The 21,600-nt window shown below is 43.1% G+C and overlaps 1 protein-coding gene across 18 annotated transcripts in view; it reads right to left on the bottom strand.

The window, feature by feature from the left end:
- MAPT (microtubule associated protein tau) overlaps positions 1–21,600 on the bottom strand; it is a 90,575-nt gene that overhangs the window by 44,152 nt on the left and 24,823 nt on the right. For 15 of the 18 annotated variants that reach the window (XM_039516314.1, XM_039516311.1, XM_039516308.1 and 12 more), the window contains one exon: positions 2,182–2,271. In XM_039516314.1, coding sequence (XP_039372248.1) covers positions 2,182–2,271 — 90 coding nt within the window. Of the gene's footprint in view, positions 1–2,181; positions 2,272–8,076; positions 8,123–8,525; positions 8,569–9,663; positions 9,690–21,600 lie in introns of those variants that run through there. The other 3 variants (XM_039516304.1, XM_039516303.1, XM_039516300.1) reach the window with 3 other exon arrangements.

The following is a 21,600-nucleotide window of genomic DNA, read 5'->3' on the forward strand; positions in this document are numbered from 1 at the left end:
GAGCATTCGGGAAACACCGCTCACTACGCAACGGGGAAACTGCTCTTCCAGTCTTCACAAGACGACAGCAAGACGGCTCTGATAAAAGCTGTACCTGATCCTTTGCACACACAGGGGGACTATATCCTTTAGCCCACTGAAAGCCATTGTAAAATGGTTCTCTCGCCACAGCAGCTCAGATCGAAAGGGCAGAAAGTCGTAAGTTCCACTCTCTAAATGAGGTGCCAGCTTCAGCCTAGAGACTGGAGGGGCAGGTGAGTGCAGTTTTGTCAATGAGATGCATTAAAATATCCAAAACTTCTACCAGGGCCAGTCTTGCCCGGAAAGGGGACCCCAGTCTGTGTGTGTGTGTGTCTCACACACACACACACACCCCCACCCCCAGAGGCTCGGTGTGACCAGGCCTTCCCTTCCCACCCCAAACTCCACCTCCTCACATGTTTACATGCCAGCAGAAGCCCCCTCCCTCTTCCCCTCTGGTAAGCAGAGCAGTTTCTTTGGAGAGTGGAGGGAATAGAGGCAGAGACAGAAGAAGCCTAAAACCTTCCTCCCCTTCTGTATGGGCAAAAGTGGGGCCCGGCATCTCAGGCACCCTCTTTACTAGGCCCCACTGACCATTCAATTATCATGATAACGATCACCACCAAGCTGCGGCTGGGTGTGGGGTCTCTTGAAGGTAGAGGCGGGGCCCACTTGATGGGCCATAGGTTGAGGACATCACCTGGGAAGGAAAGCTGGTGACGTCATTTCACACCTGCAGAATGGGTCAGAGTTCACTTCCAGGGGCAAGGAGATTCTCGTTTTAACTTAAACCAGCTTGTCCAACTCTGTCTGCAACAGACCCACCTAAATGCTCAGAGTGCGCCCTCGGCATTCCTGCCAGCTCACTTAGAACGATCAACGCTCCATTCCTCATCCCGCCCCAAATGCCTCTGTCTCAATATCTCTAAGTGATTATCCAGAGACTCCTGAACCTTTCCAGCAACCAGCGGGTGAAAAGATGGCTGCCATCATGCATAAACAGGGTAGGTACAAGTTTGAGAGATCTGCCCTAGCGACTTTTTAATTTTCTGAATCCTGTAAAGGGCGAAAGGGTTTATAACCATGTGTAGAGGCAGTAAAAGGAAGCCAGTGTCAGAACAGGAAGTAGTTCATCTACACATCCATGGACATGAGTCTTCTAAGTATGAACAAAGAGAACTAGTATACCAGGGAGGATTTGAGGTGCTACATGGAGGGATGGGAAATCTCAGTCCTGTGCCTCAGTCTATTAAAGAAGCCATTAATCTACATTTAAAAAACAAAATCAAATCACCCCGACCCCTTCTATACCAGACTTGAGAGAAGCCTGTTTCACCTCCTTTCAATTCCCAAGCAGCCTTTACCTTTTTTCTATGAGCAGCTAGATCAGGGGTCGGCTACCTTTCAGAAGTGCTGTGCCAAGTCTTCATTTATTCACTCTCATTTAAGGTTTCGCGTGCCAGTCATACATTTTAACGTTTTTAGAAGATCTCTTTCTATAATATAGAACTAAACTATTGTTGTATGTAAAGTAAATAAGGTTTTTAAAATGTTTAAGAAACTTCACTTAAAATTAAATTAAGCCCCCTGGACCGGGCAGTGTGAGTGCCACTGAAAATCAGCTCGTGTGCCATAGGTTGCCTACCCCGAGCTAGATTCTCCAGCCTTTTACAGATTTCACACGCTCTACTGACTCAAGTGTTTTTTCTTCTTTTGATACTTACCTCTGAATGGGAACGAGAGCACAAGGCAGATGGAGATGATGATGATCATCAAATCTGGCCTCCAGCATAACAGGGGAGAGGATCTCACCCAGCGATTCCGTCACCAAGCCCAAACCCCAAACTTCGGTTTGAGCTATTAAGTATCTGAATGTATCTTGTTATCTCCCAGAAGACAAAGAAGCTCATTTACTGTATGATGATGTCTCGGCACCTAAGTAATTCACAAAACAGTCCCATTTCCTAGACTTTAGACTAACCTTTAATTGAACCACATATATTCCCAGGCGTCAACTCTATGGGCAATCTCACCTCAATCTCCTTATACTGAGATCTCTCCCAACTGTGTCATCCTCATTCTCCTGGAGAGAAAAATAACCTGCCTGTGAGGGAAGGTCCTCCCTTTCTCCCATGACTACCCCCATCTGATAAGGCTCACCTGATGGGATCTGCTTAGCTTGGCTCATCGAATGGTCTTCCATCATATTGAAATCCTGACGTTGCTCAGCCATCCTGTTGCAAAAGTTATCTAAAGGGGAAAAAATTTAACACTATTACACAAAACCTCATGCAATGCACCTTCCCCTGCACTCAAATTATTGCACTCCTATTGCTCTGTGGTGCATTTTCAGCTCCTCAGTTTAATTCCAGGAACACAATTTTTTATTGGGGGGGGGGGGAAGAATCAGATGGCCATTAATAACTAGCTGCCTTTTAAGCTACTGCAACAAGCTATTTCATTCATTCACTTTTTTAAGGGAGACTTGAAAAAGCACACTATTATGATCATAGACAGGTTACAGCTCAAGGTCTGTGCTGAAGAAAGTGGTCCCCCGACTGACTCATATAAGTTACAGCTGGATAAAGGTTTGACTACTAGACTCTTTTTCCAATGCAGAATTATTCCCTATCAAGCTCCTCTAAACCTATTATCAGAAGCAAATTTTGTCCACAGCCTTTAAATTTACCAGAACAGCAAGAAGAAAAGCAAAAAGCATTAAGATGGTGTCTAGGATTCTGAAATGGCTGACATCAACTGGGGAATGCTCTTTAAAAAAAAAACAAAAAAAACCCACAGTTGTATCAAGTTATAGGCATAGAGATCAAAGCAACTGCAATCCCAACAGAGAGCAATAACTGCATTTGTGAAAAGAAGCTGATTTTTGTGACCAACGTGAAGAGCTAATCATTCTTGCACAAGTCGTAAGAGACAAAATACCAAGCCCGTGTCGCCAATTTCATGCAGCAGACTGAGGACACAAGCAACTTCATACCCAATGCATCACTGAAGTTACGCAAGCAATTTAATAACTTCCAGGGGAAAGGACCCATCACGGCTCATTGTCTGGTCTATCAATTTTCTCAAGTCTATGTCTGGGGCACTGGGACTGTGTGGTGTAATACAGACTAATTCCGCAGCAACCTGCTTGATAGACTGGACGTCTTGTGGCAGAGCCAGTGGCAGAACTGAGCTCAAATGACTTAACCGCAAGATCATTCTGGCTTTTCTTCCAGTCTCCTGTCTCTGACGTTACACACCTTCAAATTTCTACAGCAAAGGAGACAAGAGGTCTACAGACCACAGCCTCATTGAATACACAACCCGGATTCATTCACTGAGCACAGTTCATCCTGTACGCTGAAGGAGGCAGGGATTCTGTGGGAAAAACAGTATGCATGTATATCTATAAATGAAAGACTATCTCAATCCATACTCAGAGAGGGCCATGTCAAAGTATTACAGGCATGCTTGATTCTGGCATTTCCTAACTTTTGAGTGCTTGAATTTGCAGCCTTAATGTTATTTCCGAGGGGTTTTGGTTTGGTTTTGTAAAGAAAGGAAAACAAATTCTACTATGTATAACTGAGGAAACAGTGACCTTTGCAGACTCTGTTCATAAATGCTTGCAAAGCACACTGTGATCCTTAGATCTAGAGCATTATAGGAAGCAGAGTTCTTCTTTTTCCATTTGATTTTCACACATTTTTTGCACAGTTAATAAAAAGCTTCCTCGACCCTCCTGTATTTTTGTTGTTTGATGTAATTTGAAGAATTCTGTCCTATGGCAAAATTAAAAAATAAAATAATCTCTCTCCAAGTCCTGAAATCTTCTCAGAGCTGGATGACCTGAATCGGTGCTGAAGTGTCTGCCAACAACAAAAGGAAGGGGGGGGGTGCTTTACCTGGCTTACTACCAAGTTATTTCTGCCCCGGTGATCTGAACAATGCATTTGCCAATTAAGCTAATTTGCATCCCTAAATGACCCAGAAAAGGGCAGACTCAGTAGAGCAAATCCAGGTGTGAAAGAATTAAAATGATTTTAACACACAAGAGAGAGCAGAAAAACATTTTCCACCCAGACACAACATTGTTGCAAGGACCACTGTCTTCTGTCTTCATGAATGTGTGCTGCACAGGACAAATGGCCTGCCATTCTGAGTAATAAGCTGGAAGCATGTACAAGTGATTTAAAAAAAAAGAAAAGAAAAGAAAAAGATTTAAGGTGGTAACAAAGCATTTGTATGACTATAGGAGATTTACTTAGACTGGAATCTCTCTGCTCTGCATTTGCAGAGCACCTAAGCGCCATGAAGCCCCCAGTCTATGGCTCTTAAATACTCCCACAATACAAATAAATATTAATAAACATTCCTAGTTTTGTAGCCAGGAATGGTCTAGTGGTCTAGGCATAGGATTGGGAAGCAGGAATTCCCAAGTATTTGTTGTGAGCCTTCCTGCGACAAGAATGGAAAAGTCCAAGTAAAATCTTCTTTTTCGTCTCAGGAAAAGTCCATGGATTCCTTATAGCCCCAGAGAGCTCCCTCTCCAAAGCACTCAGGGGTAAGGAGTACGTCCTCAAGAAGCGGTTGTGAGAGACTAGAGCCAAGAATAAGGTGCAAAGGAAAACAAGTATCCCGTTTAATTTATGGTATATGGGTGCTGACAAAATTATCCAGTTCTGCTAAGCGGAGACCATGATTCTGCTAACAACTTTTCACTAAAAGTGATGTTGATTTCATGACAGCTGCTCTAATGACAGCCAATGATAGTGATTAATCACCTAATCTCATGTTTACCACAACTGGATGGGAGGGAGCTGATACCAGCAATGCTGCTCAGGTTACCTGGCAGTAAGGAAGTGAGCTCACATGGTTTTGTTGGCTGGCAATAAATTAACTGGATCTTTAGAACTGAGTGAGGGATCTCAACTCTCCAACATTTTTTTTCCTCTAGGAAGATGTCTATGCAATTTAATTTCTGCTTTAAACAACGACAAAATCATCTGACTGAACTGCACAGAAAATCTTCAAGAGCTTGCTCTGCAAAAACTCACCGTGATAAGCCACAAGAATTGGTGTTTGAAGTGGACAGAAAAGTCAGAACCTGCTCTCTGCCCTTGATTAAAAAAGCATTAATGGAGTTTTGCCCACCTAAGACAAACAAACAGTTCTAATTATCTGGCCACTCTCTTTCTGGAGCTCCAGGAATCATATTGATTATATCCTGCCCACCGTGGGCTGCATTTTGATGCTTTTTTAGGACTGGCAAGCATGTAAGCGATAAAATATAACTACTAAGCTACCATACCACGGGCAGAGGGATAGCTCAGTGGTTGAGCATTGGCCTGCTAAACCCAGGGTTGTGAGTTCAATCCTTGAGGGAGCCATTTAGGGATCTGGGGGGAAAGTATTTGGTCCTGCCGTGAAGGCAGAGGACTAGACTCAATGACCTTTCAAGGTCCCTTCCAGCTCTATGAGATATACCTATCTCCATATTAAAAAAAAAAAAATGCAGTTCACAAAACCAAACTGGTGTTTGCCATAGGTGAAAATGAGGTTTGCAATTCAATACTTTTTTTTTTTTAATTTGTGCTAATTTTCTGGTGTGGATAATGCCAGATGGAATCATCTATCCAAACAGGCCCAACAAAGATGACGTGGTAGGCACTTTTCCTACATGCTGCCTGCTATTGTGCCCCCTGGAAGGAGCGCCTCTACAGGCCGACGCGGAGCTCTGCATGACTTCCAGGCTTTGGTCTCTATGTCAACTAGAGGATCAATTAATACCAATTGTGACAGACATTTCTGATGAGGAAATATGTCTACTAGCATTTGACCTGAGACCCATCAACTAATTTCACTGAACAGCCACAGGTGTTATCACCTTTCCATCATTTCCTGTTGACCCAGAAGTGAAAAGCTCATGAATTAGCTGCCCTGTATCTAAACTCTAACTGCATGTTTCTTTTTAATTCTCCCTTTTTTCTAGCCAACCTTTATTTAAAAAAAATCAGTGACATTTTCCCCAGACTGTCTTCCCCTCTCTCACAAATGCTGAGTGAGGTCTTCACGGCATCCAGGCAAAAGTTTCTCTTAAGGTTTGGCTACATGGGAACACTCAACAAAATTAATCCAAATTAACTAATGGTGTGAATTCAAAGGGGATCAATTAAACTGCATTAAACCCCGTGTGAACACACTCATTCAAAATTAAAGTGGCCTCAAAATTCAGCCTTCCAAAGGGAATTAAGTTAAACTGAATTAAAATCATTTTAGTTCTGAACGAGCATGTCCTCACAGGGACACAAAAAAATAATCTGCTTTGAATTCACACCTTTTGGTTTTGTCTACACTTTAAATTTATGCCGGCTCAGCTATGCTGGCAGAAGGCTGCTTCTGTTGACAGAGTTAAATTTGTTCAGGGAGTTTGTGTTCCCACACCAGCAGAAAAATTCCTTCTGTCCTTCCTTCCTACGCCAACGTAGGCTCTGTACTGTAGACATAGCCTTAGTCTGTTTGGATTAATTTTCCTAAGTGTCCCTGTATAAACAAGCCCTTGTGAATTCCAGATTAGGGTGCCTACAGGATGGTAAGGCTTCATGGCTGGAGTCAGACAGACAGGCGCGAGGGCTAGTATGCTTTTTCTGTGGAAAGCATTGCTGTGAGCAAAGATCCTCCACTCACAATACAACGTTTAATATCAAAGATGTAATGGCAAAACAGCAATCGCAAGACAGGAATCAGTACCAGCAGAGAAAGTCTATAGATGTCGTCCATGGGTGGCCTACAGAGCACTTGCTGGTGGTCTGCAGAGAGATGTCTGGTCACATGGTGCTGGCTCCTCCACCTGGCTTCCAATGGCATCTACAGGTGTCCAGGCTCCTCATTACTTAAAAGAGACTAGAAAGGAGGAGGAGCAGCCAGCCTAGCTGCCTGCTAGGTAAGGAGGAAAGAGAGGTTATGCAGTCCCAAATGGGAGGGGAAGTTTTCATAAGCAACCCCCATAAATGACAGGGTTCACACCATGGAACAGCTTGAGAACCTCTGAGTTCAGGTGGTTGAAAAGACTGTTACATCAGAATTTAAAGTCAAATTGATTTTCCTTTGGTGTCCATTTTAGGGAGAAGAGAAGAGATACTGCCTTCTCAGCCGTGGAGAAAGAAGAGTTACTTTTATTATTAGGTGTTTTATCTTAAAGCTCCAGCTGCTGGAATCATGTGATTACTTGTGAATCTTAGGGTTTTATTTAAAACAAAAAAGCCTCTAGACCTAACGGATGCAGAGAAAAACGTAATTTGAACTCCATGGCTCCAACACCAGAAGGCAAGAAAAAAAAGCCCCAAATCATTTTTTAAAACCTCATGATTTTATGGGGTCTGGTGCATGATTTTTTTAAATTCTGGGGGAGTGGCAATACTGAGATAGTAGAACTGGCCTCCCACTTAGTGAGAAGGAAGGAGCGTCTCCCACACAGTCAAGCGGAGAAGAACACTTGGCACGGTCGTGAAGGCTGGTGGAAAAGCGTGACCCTCCCTCTGTTTCCAACATCCAGATGGTCGGGTGTGAAAGGACAGCCTATTCCCATTGTCCATAGGCCAAGAAAAAGCGGGGGGCAGTGCTCCAGAGCAAGAGCAAATGTGGGTTTAGCCCTGTTCCCACTGGACAGGTGTGCTGGTCACAAAAGCCAGCCTTCCCTGCAGAGAACTGTTCAGTGGAAACAATGCACAGGGAAACGTGCACTTCCACAAGGCCCTAGGATACTGCACCTATTCTGTGCATAACAGTAGAAATCAGTCCCCGTGGCTTTCCATCTGGAACCTCATCAGAGAAAAATACATCCATTAATGCCACCACGCGGAACAGAGAAACACGGCAATTCGGTGAAGAAACAGGGAAGAACACCGTACTACGGGATGATCTTTCAGTGCTATGTTTCTCCCAGCGAAATTTTAAATATGAAGGTCATAGACTGGTACAATTATATACATGAGGAAGGAACGCAATAACCTGCACTATATATTTTACACATCTCTGCTGGATTATTTCACCCACCTCTCCCACTATTTTGTTTGTTCCACTTCATTAACTGTAAGCACTGACGACTCTGGCGTGCACACACTCACTCAGACATCTGATGCCTACAAATTTCTGCAACGTAACCATGACTTTCCATTCCTTCAGTTCAAAACAAGCAGCAAACACACCAAACTCTTCTGTGTTCAAGTTGCATCTCATTCTAACCGGGAAATTCCAGCGCCATTCTCAAATTAGGTAACTGTCTCAATGACTAATGGAATTTACTGAAAAAAATTACTTGACTCTAGTCAACAAATGGCCCATTTCAGGACCGATTCCTTAAGCAAACGTGGTGCTGAAGTCACTCACGTATCACAAGCCATGACAGAGAATAGCATAAAAGTAAGGCCTCCCAATACCGTTTCCGTCTCGGCTAACTGAAGAGAGAGTCAAGTTTCTTTAAAAGTAAGTGAAAGCAGCCCTACCTTGACCCAAAGGCTTCCACAATGAATAATAAGGGTAGTGATGTCTCTGAGTATTTAAGCTTTGGCAGCACCCCCTATGCAGCGGATAGGCACGCTCTTCAGGGTCTTATCAGTTTCCAACAGATCCACTCCTGCCAAGCAGGCACTTTATCTAAACAAACAGCCTATCCCACCCTTGACAGCACTTCAGGGTTCTTCAAAACTTTGTGTACTTCACAGTTAGGATCTGCCTCTGGGGGAAGAGGCAGCTGTGGGTTATAGCTAATATGGAAAACAGTGCGGTGCTGTGGTGCGAAGGTTTTATTGCTCTGAGTTAGGGATGGATGGGTGTTGCCCACAACAGCTGAAGCATTATTTGGAGTGATTTGCAAAAGTGCCAACAACCTCTCTACCGCACCCGATCCCGCCATGTATTCCGTATACGCCACTTTTACAAACCGCTATTTTTAAAATTTGAGGGAGGGGTTTTTGTTCGGTTGTTGCTGTTTTATAAACACACATGATTATTTTCAGTATCTCTCCGCTGACAAAAGCGGGTTCTTTGAGTGGCAGGAATTAAAACTTCTGAGGGAGAGGGGAGTTGTAACTTTTTAGAAACTTCCAGAAGTCACGTTAAATAGCTTAGCCATTCACATCACGGGGCTAAGAACTGGTACGTAAACAACTTCCCAGCCAAGAGCCTTGGATAATCTCCCCTTCCCAACAATAAAAAAAGGTTACAAGATAGAAACCTGTCACTGGCCTAGGACAGGTGACTGCCCCACTCTGCCTATCAGATGAGAGTGACCTTCCTCTGTTTGCTTTGTTTAAATGGCAGCAGTTTGTGGCAGCCGAAGCATGATATATGTAAAGGCAATGGAGACGGATCAGCCGTCAAAGTGTAGGGCAGTGCAGAGAGATGCTTATTAAAAGGATTCTGCAGAGAGAGTGATGAAGTTCTCTTCTGCTGCACTGTGGGTTAAACTCAGTCCTGTTGTAACTAGGAGCAACTCTTTTTGAAGTGTTTGAATAGCATCTCTCTGGCTGAGCCTGGCCCAGTCTCGCCAAACAACTCATGGAAGACGTGTCTTGTACAGAGCGCTAGGAGCACTGAGTGCTGAATGCCAAAGCAGCAGGAGCAGCAACCACGTATATTTACACTGTGCCCTTCATCCCAGAAAAGCCCAAAACACGATGTCCATTCTGCACACAGGGACCAAACGTCCAACGCTGAAAGGCTTCTTGAACGTAGCAATTCTTTAATAGGACCCAGCATCACTGATGTTCCGGACAGGAAGTGAAGGCTATCACAGCCAATTCAAGCTGCAGAGGAAATTTAAGGAGGCAGAACACGATTACCCAAGGTGGAATTTGGCTAGGATACAAAGATCGACATCCCAGCTCTTGTGAAAAGTGGCAGGAAATCCTGGCTAGAAGTCAGCAGGTACTTGATTTTGTGGGTCATCAAACAGACGGCACCATCAGCAGCAAAATGAACCCTAATTTCATGCTGGGGCATTGTTTCGAGTGCCATCTATGGAATAAGCACTACTAATACTTCCAGTACACTCTGGGGTCTTCTATCCAACTATGAACCTGGCCTGACCATCCTTAATTTGTGAGATCTCATGGGATTATAGTTCAAGATGCTGCGTCTGCAAACCAAAGAGGACTTCAGAGTTTCTACTGTGCTTTATGTCATTAACTTACTATCAAGATAACCAGGGGAGATTCAAAAGAAAATTAATGCACCATGGAGAACCCAATATGTAGGGATAGTTTATTTGTCTGTCAGAACGTTCTCAACATCGTGGAAAAATTTCTGCATTAACCACATAGAGTTTAACTGCACAAGTCTCAGACAGAGAGGATGGCCCATTGGGTAGGGCATGAGCCTGGGACTGGAGAGATATGGGCTCAATTCCCTGCTCTGCCACAGGCTGCCTACGTGACCCTGGGCACGTCACTTAGTCGCTCTGTGCCTCAGTTCCCCCATCTGTGTAACGGGGATAACAGCACTACCCAGCCTCACAAGGGTGTAGTGAGGATAAATACATCAAAGATTATGAGACACTCAGATACCATAGTTAAGGAGGGCAGATAAGTACCTATAGATAGAAACCAATATACATTGAATGAGGCAGTATTCCATATGATGCCTAAAGGTCGACTGAAATATAATATTTTCATATGAAGCCAACATTAGTCACACACATGTGCACAATGCCACCCACCTTCTTTTGGAATGAAGCAGATTATAAAAAGTAATAGAATTGGTGTTTTTTAAATAAACTTCTGAGCATGCACACACTGCCATTTTTGACTCTCACAGCTCTGCCAATCAAAATCCAGGTTTGATGAAAACATTCAAAGGCGTTTCTCAATAAAATTTTCTACCCTCAAGCATCAGTGCTAGAGCTTTTCAAAGGAAAATAGTTACGTATTCTTTCCACACTCCTCATTCACAACCACCGGCTCCAATTGTTTTGCTGAAACTTGTCCAAAAAGTTACCCTCTGGCACAGATCCAGACCAGAACAGGTCAGCCCAATAGGCTGTATTTGTGGAATGTTATGAGTGACTGAAAAGAGGGAGTTATAATGGAAACACTTGAGCATTTGGGAAGTTATAGCTGTAAAAATGGCAACAAACTGCAAATGATGGAATGAAGCTTTTGGAAAAATAACTGGTGTGATTACAAAACTAAACACCAAATGAGTCCACACCAGCTGTCAGGTCCAGTGTATCACGCTGGGCACCATCTCAACTGTGGGTCTTGTGTCAGATCGTGCAAATCATAAATTGGACTCTTTGGCCGCCCTGAACAAACTCATGAGCTGTAAACCCACATTTTTGCCTTATGTAGAGAAAAAGCATCAGCACAGGTAGGATTGGGCTATAATGTTTTATCCTAAGGCTGCACTAAATTATAGTTCTCACTGAGGTAAGAGAAACAGTGTGTGTTTGTAATACCAGAGCAAGCTACGGGAAGTGAAAGCACATTATTTTATCACTACACACCCAGTTACCCACTTCTGGAAAATGCAGGTTTATTAACAACTGGTAGACTCTGTTTTGTCCATCCTGCGCTGGACAAAATGACCTGTAATCTTCTCCATCTGTAACATCTTTGATTCTATGAATAGGAAAATAGGGGTTATAATAAACACAGAGACTTCACTACTGCAGCACTGACTGATGCCACTATAGCAATCCTTTCTCACCTCCTTCTCCCTGCAACCAATCCTAATCCTTGAGAAGGATTACCAAGTAAGAACAGTCATAATCCAACATATGGGAATGTTTATCTCCCTGGGTGTCAGGCTGGGGGAATTACTGCAAGGAGTTGGTATTTTTTAATACTTAAAATCTTCTTGCTCACAATCATCCTAGTTTTCACCTGACAGGCAATTTGGCGCCTACTTATCTATGATTATATTTCACCTACCACAGAGTACCAGGATAGTCTCAATTGAGCAATCAGTTTAAACGCAGGCACACGGCAATAATATGCAAATATGGCATTAAATAGCCATGCATGAAAACCTGATTGCAGAGCACTGTGCCGACAACCGTTCTTTACATGTACAGTGCAGGCACGGACTGGGAAGCAGCAGGCCACGTTTTCCCACCCTGCTCAGCGCCTCAGTAGTGAACAAATGTGACAGATGTTAGTTATGTTGCTCAATGCACTACTGGAAGGCACTCAGATACTATGGTGATGAGTGCGGTATAAAAACCTACCTAGCATTAATAAATTCATAGATTCCAAAGCCAGAAGGGACTACTGTGATCATCTAATCTGACCTCCTCTATAACACAGGCCACCGAACTTCTCCAAAGTAATTCCTAGAGCAGAGCTTTTAGAACATCCAACCTTGGTTTAAAAATTGTCAGTGATGGAGAATCCTCTACCAGCCTCGGTTAATTGTTTCAATGGTTAATTACTCTCTCTGTTAAAAATGTAAACCTTATTTCCAGTCTGAGTTTGTCCAACCACTGGATCATGTCCTACCTTTCTCTGTTAGACTGAAGAGACCATTATTAAATATCTGATCCACACGGCGGGAGGGATAGCTCAGTGGTTTGAGTACTGGCCTGCTAAACCCAGGGTTGTGAGTTCAACCCTAGAGGGGGCCATTATGAGCTATGGGGCAAAAATTGGTTGGATGATTTAATTGGGGATTGGTCCTGCTTTGAGCAGGGGGTTGGACTAGATCATCTCCTGAGGTCCCTTCCAACCCTGATATTCTATGTAGATACTCACACACTGTAATCAAATCATCATGGCCTATATCCTTTGTTCCTCAATGTGTACATTTTAGAGTGACCAGATAGCAACTGTGAAAAAACAGAGGGGGGGAGGGAATAGGCGTCTATATAAGAAAAAGTAAAAAAACAAACAAAACAGGACTGTCCCTATAAGAACGGGACATCTGGTCACCCTAGTACATTTACATGCAGCCATATTAAAATGCATATTGCTTGCTTGCACCCATCTTACCAAGAGATCCAGACCACTCTGAATCAGTGACCTGCCTTCTTCATTATTTACCATTCCCCCAATTTGTGTGTCATCTCCAAACTTTACCAGTGATGATTTTGTGTTTTCTTCCTGGTCATTAATAAAAATGTTCAATAGTGTAGGACCAAAAATTGATCCCTGCAGGACCCCACTAGCAACACACCCACTTGATGATGATTCCCCATTTACAATAAGGGAACAAGGAGTTCAGTCTCCATGAATGGCTATTTTCATGCATGGTCCATTTAACCCTCCACCTCTGTATACTATGAGGTTGCCAACAAGGGATGTGGACAGCTAGTAATTGGATGGAAACCACCAGTTAAAATTTTCACAAGCCTAAGATTTTACGTTCAAACTAAAACAAAGACAGCGAATATAGACGTTTCTCTGCTACATCCACTCTGGGGAGAAGGAAATTATTTGTAGTAAAGGCTATCATAATTGCACTGCAGAAGACAGGTGAATCAGTAACCACATATGTTTCAAGAGTCCATGGAGACAGGTAACAATTGCCATATCAAATTTAATCGATCAGATTCACTATACACGTATATGTTATTACCATACTCACATCCGTGAGCCTCAGACACAGAAACAGAGAACCGTTTTTCTGGACAATAGATCATGTCCATTTGGTAAGATATAATGAATGACATGAAAGATTGGTTACCATTTCAAACTTAATTTGGACCACTGATCGACAGGAGATTAATGATCCCTACATTATAACAACACTAAAGCCGCCTCTAATCTTTGACAAAGAATATATTTCACTCCCAACAGGCTGAATAAAAACTTGACCCTTGGTGCTGCACAATGTACGCTAACGTTCAGTAATAAATGTTATACTCCCATAGATGATTTTTTTAAACGTATCTCTGCCAAGTGCCAATATCTGATGTCAGCGGGCATTATGGTTATTCACTTGGATGCATTTACTGAGGCAGTGTTATTTGCATAGTGTTAAATCATGCATAAGTCATGGCCAGCTGTACGAAGTCACAGAATCCTCACTCTGCTCTGGAGTGCAGACCCCTTGATTCGGCAAAGCAGGCTGACTTTTCTTTGCCGCACTTTATAGAAGTGAACTGAAAAATCGGGACAGGGGGTGGGGGGTAATAGGAGCCTATATAAGAAAAAGCCCCCAATATCGGGACTGTCCCTATAAAAACAGGACAGCTGGTCACGCTAATAATTAATGCTCTGTTTTTAATCAGTGAATGCTACATGTGTCCTATTTTGTTATGCAAATGTGAAAATTAAACCGGCATGAGCTGGATAGGGGTAGTTTCAGAAAACCAATCAAACGGAAATAGGATTTCCGAGGGAATAGGTTCTATCTGAATTATTAAATTAAACTGAAATGGCAGTGTCATGAATTAAAGTCAGCCTGAAAAGCTGTTCATAATTCACAAGCAACTTCCTTTTCATCTCCTCTGTACACTTTTCAGAAAAGTGTTTCCAAGAAACTGTCAGATAAGTGAATATGAACAACTGCCTCATTAATTGTAGGCACTGTCTAAAGTGCAGTGAACAGATATCTTGATACTCCTTGTAATCTATCTTGTCAAGGAACTGGAACAGCTATGAAGATTCAGAGAAAGATTAATTCATTTCAAAGGAGTAGGGAGAGATGTTCAAACGGGAAATGAAAACCAATAGTGCTTTAAAGAGATACTGTCATGGTGTTTTTCTTCATTTTTAAAAAATCATTTTTCTTCCTTATTATTGTTTAATAACCCCTCACGTTTGAAGCTTAGTTTTCCTTGGCGACGGAAGGCAAAACTTTCATGGATGAATGCACACAGGTTTTGGTTTGTTAATTTAGGGTCACTCAGGAGTGCTGCACGCTTTGCAATACCGATTGTTTCGTTTTGCTGGCTGGGTTGCACTAACTGGCTTTAGTGCCGCACTGTGAGCACCTATTTCTGATCTTAGGGTCACCCATGAGCAAGACAGTTGGGGCTTCCCAAAGCAGTTAATCATTTTAACTCTGGGGTGAGGATGGACCCATCATTCAATTACTGCATATCGCACTCTTCTGCCAAGGGCACGACCACAAGCCTAGTATACATTTCACAGCGGCGTGGGCAGAAATTCAGAGGTAGCCTTGCAAACCACTAAAGAGGTGTCCCTTCTCTCTGCACCTGCTAAACAGATAGAGAAGAAATTAGAGCTGAGGTCTAGATGGCAATGAAGTGCCAAGTAGTCAGTGTTTCCAAGAATTATCTAAACAGAATCTGCCATTTCTAATTAGCTTAGACCTGGTTCAGCAGCTGCCTCCAAGCAGGATGGCGATTATTTCAGGACTCTATTTACTCAGTCGCGACTGACAATCCATGGGACAAGACAGCAAAAGTAGGCGGACTCAGACAATGTCAAACTGACTGCAAAACTGGGAAATGGAGCATTACACCCCTGAAAGTTCTTCCCTCTCCATATAAGAGAAGACCACAGATATGGGGCTCTCTAGATAATGAGAAATTGTTGTAAATTACTTAAGGCAAATAGTTCAGATACTTTGCACTAGGACAATACTAATACAACCTAGCTCTGATATGGCATTTTTTAATCAGTAGATCCTCATTTTACAGGTTGGGAAGATGAGACACAGGGCAGTGAAGTGACTTGCCCAAGGTCATCCAGCAAGCCAGTGGCAGAGCCAGAAAAAAAAAACCCAGGTCTCCTGAGTTCCAATCCAGTGCTTCATCCACTAGACCATGCTTCCTTAACAGGGTGAGCAATTAAATATGCTGTTATTTCATGTCTTCGCAATGTTACTAAATTAGTTAGTTAAATATCTACCAATGCCCAGTTACAAACCTGAGCCATAATTCACAGTCCATTCTTCTCCTATGGATTGCACATTGATCTGGTGATCATGTGCACTGATGATCAAGTAACAGCTTTGCATATTTCTTCACAGAAGGCACATGATCACTCAGTCTAGGAAATGTACTTAGGAAGTATGTTTTTAACAGGGATAATGTGATTCAGCTTTGTGTCTTGCAGGTTTCTGAAATACACTGTCTAGAAATGGATAATTTTGATCGTCTTCCCTGTATTGATGCTATCACAAGACAAAGAACTAACGTAAGGAGGAGGATCCTCTAAAGCAGTGGTTCTCAAACTTGTTCGGCCGCTTGTGCAGGGTAAGTCCCTGGCGGGCCAGACCGGTTTGTTTACCTGCCGCGTCTGCAGGTTCGGCCGATCACGGCTCCCAGTGGCTGCGGTTCACCGTTCCAGGCCAATGGGAGCTGCTGGAAGCGGCAGCCAGTACGACCCTTGGCCCGCGCCGCTTCCCGCAGTCCCCATTGGCTTGGGGCAGCGAACCACGGCCACTGGGAGCCGCGATCGGCCGAACCTGCGGACGCAGCAGGTAAACAAACTGGCCCGGCCCGCCAGGGGCTTTCCCTGCACAAGCAGCGGAACAAGTTTGGGAACCACTGCTCTAAAGGTCGTGGTGCATCTGATGTAGATCTGTAATGCTCTTTGCATATCTGGCACATGCCAAATTTTCCTCGTTGGATATTTGAGATTTGCAAAGAATGATGTGTGAACGGTGGAATTTAAATGGAGCATGAAAGCTGGGTCTATCCTCAGGACAACATTGCTGGAGTGAAATGCTGTGGTTTGATTGAAAGCGCTCTGTGTTCTGACACCCTTCTTGCCAACGTGATGACCATAAGAAACAACACTTAGACAAAGAATAGGGAGATTTTTTACAAAGATTTAAAGGGAGGTTTGCGTTAGTGCAGTCAGAAGTAAATTTCTGGGTTCAGGTCCTGGAGACCTGTCACACTCAGAGATTCCTCAAGACTAATCTACTCAAATTGGGTTTCAAAACTACTTCCAGTTTTGACTAGTGCTCATGATGCCTGTTATAGCAAAGGCATATAAAATTCTCAGGGAGCTCACTTTGAGGCCATTCTGGAAGAAGTCTAGTACCAGTGGGATTTTTGGTGATACACAGTATTCCGGGTGCCAGTGCCTGAACTGCAGCCAGAGAATGGAGAAGGATTTATTTGCGGATATTTTTCTTGAGGCCAAAAGACTGGAGAGATTAAAAAATGTTACTTGACTTGAGCATTTATGTTAAAAAAAACAACAACAACCATGCAGCTATTCTTAGTGTGTTTGGTTCTGAATACAGGATGAGCCTTTGAGAAAGGGAGTATTTTCTGACTAGAAGGGTTAGTGATGGGGCTGTCACCAGATCTCCAAGTTCTAAAAAGCCAAAGTGAAGGTCCTTTGTGCTCCATCACAGGTTTGACCTAAATTTTGCAATAAGGGGCTGGATTCTGCAGTGCTCCAGTGTAGCAGACAGGGAGTTCCAGATACGTTTTTAAAAAACAGAGGCTTTTATTGAATTAAATATGAAAATGAGTAAACAGCACAGTAGTCCTTCATCTCCTTCAGAATTGTGTAGAATCTCGCCTCAACTACGAAAGAGAGCATGAGATGTGCCAACTAATTGTAAAGTACTGGGCCTTGCATCAGCAGAGCCAGAACTCATGGGAGTCAGGTGCTGGGAAGGAGGAATTCCATGCAGAGGTTTGTATTCTACAGCGTAAAAAGCATCTGAAAGATCACGGAGTCCAGCATGGTCTACAAAATAAAACTGTTTATTAACATAGGCAAAAGCTGGAGATAGAAAGACTGGTCTGCTAGCTATATTTAAGCTAAGAGAACGGATTAGGGATCTCCCAGCTTTCCAGTAATGTAAAAAAAAATATATTTGCTACAGCAACAAATCGAACTAATGCTAGAAACAGAAGGCAGTGTCTATAACTGAAGTCACTGGTTAACTGCTCAGTGTGGTTAGTTTCAAAGGGGCTAGGTCGTCACCGGCTTTTCAGGGGCTGAGCTGGAAATGTGCTTAATAAACATGGCTGCCATGACCTGTTGGGCGTTTATTGTCCTGATCAAGTCAGGCTGGAGAGGGAACTGGCCGACATCACCTGATCAAAGCTCAGCTGGACCCTGAACATCCTGCAGTGTGACCCTCAGGTCCCTTTTGCTGCCTAAGTAGGGTGTCATTTTCCTTCTCTGACTTTATTTCACCTCATACCAATCTCTCTCTTTTTCCCTTCTAACTGAGTCTGGGTTAACCAGCCAAGACAAAGCCACCTTTTGTAACACTGCTGAAATTTAAAAGAAAAAAGGCAAACTACAAACAATGCTTGTAGCCAAACGCTGGGAAAGTTTGCCAGGTCTCAGAGTAGCGAATAAAGACCCTGTACTATGCCTGTACTTTCCCAGCAGTTAGTTGTAATTAACAAAGGCAGAACTTTTTTTTATTTTAATCTTTGCCATTTCAGTCTCCCTTTGTGTGGGTTTTGAAAGTTCTGCCTTGTTTGAAAGGGAACAAGATTACACTTCAACAACAATCCAATACCATCTAAAACTGGCTCTCCCCCTTCCCCCCCAAAAAGGGGGGGGGACCTTTAATACCATCTTTAACACCATCTAGGAGACTGACGAGCAGGAATAAAGGGAATACGAATATGGAAAATTGTTAAATGAAAGCTTTGCCTTATGTATCAAATGCTTTAACTATTCTTTCTTCTTTTCCTGTGTGTTTAATACAAGAGTTTTAATGGTGATTGTTACAATGGGAACAAAACAAACAATTTGATATAAAACTCCAAACCATGCTTTTCAAGGGCCTCCGGATTAAGGAACTGATCAGCAGGGCTTATTTGGCAGCAGAAAAGGAAGAACTGGAATCTTTTAAAGCTCACTGTTTGTTCAGTTGGCTTTTCACAAGCAGAAAGAAGGGATGCTCCTTTTGAGGAGATTTGCTACTTCTGTCCACATTTTTATAGAACAGGCTTGCAGTTGTGGCCTTTGCACAGGTGTCTTGCAGGCAACAGTGGAATGAGTGTGTGTGTGTTCCCACATAAGATATGGACAACTACTTTACTGCTGCGAATTTCAATGCAGAGTCGCTATATGCTCAGGTTGCTACTATCACTAATGTTATTCAGTGATAGTCACTAATGCAGTGTCAGTTTAATATTTCTTTGATACTGCTTCTGAAATATTCATCTGATGGCTGAGAGACGGCTGGACTCTTATATGTGACGGTATGACAAAGTCTTAGCATTCTGGCTCCACCTGTTGCCTGGAAGGATTTTTTACTGAAGCTTCTGGCCTGCTATAGAAAGTCAGAGAAAGAATATTAACAGGTAAGGCAAAAGCTCCCCTTTGTACACAAACAAAGGGAGAAGGATTTTCACTAGTTTTGAAAATATTTGAAGTTGAAGGACAAGATCTTAGAATTCATCCACATTTTGCATATTCAGTTAAAAGCAGGCAACCCCACCAGCTGTTTTAAATTTCACTACACAGAAGTACATGGCACAGTCTTTGTGTTAGCCACAACATATAGTATTTACCTCTAAGTATTACAGTATATACATATACATCGGAGCACTATGTTACATATTGTATTTACATCCGGCATTTCTTCAACTTTCTGAACCTTGGTATAAAAACCAAGCTCAGAACTGATTCTCTCACTCACATTCATTTCACATCCAACCTTAATGTCTACCTCATCCTGCTGCATAATAATTAACATGAAGTAGGTCTATAATTTCCCCCAGTGCAATCCTGAACTCAGAACTGGCAGTGGAACACAAAGAGAGTTTCATTACTCAGCAGTGCCCAGTACTGCCTCCACCCAACTACTTACGCATTCTCAGGAACATTTTTTTGTTATCAGAAAACAAAATCACTCCCACCCGGTAACCTGCAGTTGACACTAGACGTGAGAACATTTTGGCTCCCCACGACTTAACTGTCTGAATGTCGTAGCAACTCTGTGATGTCAAAGTGCAGTGATAACTTCCGGCTATAAGTTGGACCTTGGTTAATTCTCAATCTATAAGTGTCCTTGAAAAATCTGAATGAAGAACTGCACTAGGAGATTTTAAATTGGAAGCAATACTCATTGAGAGTGTACTTCAATTTGTAATGTGTACATAAATATGCACACACGGCAACCTGTTGCTTGCAACATCCCCGGCCAGGTTATTCTCATAACCCAATCTCTACCTCAGGCAAAACCCATTAGCACATATGGCAGAATCACCATTATAGCACAGGGGTTCTGAAACTGGGGGTCGGGACCCCTCAGGGGGTCATGAGGTTATTACATGGGTGGTCGTGCGCTGTCAACCTCCATCCCAAACCCCGTTTGCCTCCACCATTTATAATGGTGTTAAATATATTAAAAAGTGTGTTTAATTTATTGGGGGGGGTCCGCACTCAGAGGCTTACTGCGTGAAAGGGGTTGCCAGTAAAAAAAAGTTTGAGGCCCAGTGTATAGCAGATGCAGTTAAACAGAGGGTCAAATTTATCCTAAATATATTTCTACTTGAGTGACACCAGGATGAATCTAGCACACAAATCTAGCAAGATGACAATCAAATGCTTTGCCTGATGCCACAAGAAATCTTGTCCCAAATTACAAAGTATATATACCGCAGTGTATATTCGTACCCTCCTGACTGTAAACCTGAAAGGAGGGCTGTCCTTACCCATATGTAAAGTACGCAGCTGTGTAGGGCACCAGGAAATTTGGGGCACCACATTTCCTAGTGCCCTGCGCAGCTGTGCCACGCCCTTCCCCGCCCCCACTCCCCTGAGCTCTGCAGCATGGCCGGGCCTGCACTCACCAGCGGCAGGAAGTGCAGACCCAGACCCAGCCACCGGTGAGTGCTGGGGGGTGGTTCCCCCTGCCCCCCAAGTCAACCCTGCCCCTCCTCCTCCTCCCCTCCCTGCACACACACACAGGAGGGCCCCAGAATAGCTAGGGTACCGGCCCTGCCTGAAAATACTGCTTTACACACTGATATCCTTATATCCTGTAAGGAACAATCCAACCCGGACCAGGGAAGAGAGAGACCAAATTGCTCAGACCGCTGTTGTGATGGGAGGCCGTATAAGTAACCCAGACAGACAGACAGACCTAGACAGACAGACTCCACTCCTGCAAACTCTTAGGCAGGTGTTTAAACATGTGAGAAGAACTATTGTTTTCAAAGGGACTAGTAGTCACATGCTAAAAGTTAAGCATGAGTCTGCAGCAGCAGGCTCTATATGAGCTAATGTTCTTCCTCTCCGAGGTCTGATTCTATGAATGCCAGAGTATGCAAATCACTGTTTAGGATTAATATGCGTCGCTCCCCCGCTAAAGATTTACCCTGAACATCTCTATCATTAGGACAACTCATGTACATCATACAAAAATTAATGTTATTGTGAAAAAAAAAAATCCTTCCAACCTGCTTCCGTGATGTTTATGACTTAAGACATTCAGAATGACATGACAGCGTTCTGCTTCAGCAAAGGCCTGTTTTACCTTAGCTTGCAAATCACAAAGGCAGGAGGAAGAAATTGCTTTTCTAAGGGATTATTTTGCCTAAAGAAACAAAAAGAGACATCCATCCACGCAAACTGATGGCTGCTGTTTTCTTCCCTATTCGTCATGCAGAGTCATTCTCAAGGATGTCCCTCTTATGACTCCCTAAGATAAGTAGCCTAATAACGTTCAGCAATA

The sequence above is a fragment of the Mauremys reevesii genome, linkage group 27, assembly GCF_016161935.1.
Source record: "Mauremys reevesii isolate NIE-2019 linkage group 27, ASM1616193v1, whole genome shotgun sequence".
NCBI lineage: Eukaryota > Metazoa > Chordata > Testudines > Geoemydidae > Mauremys > Mauremys reevesii.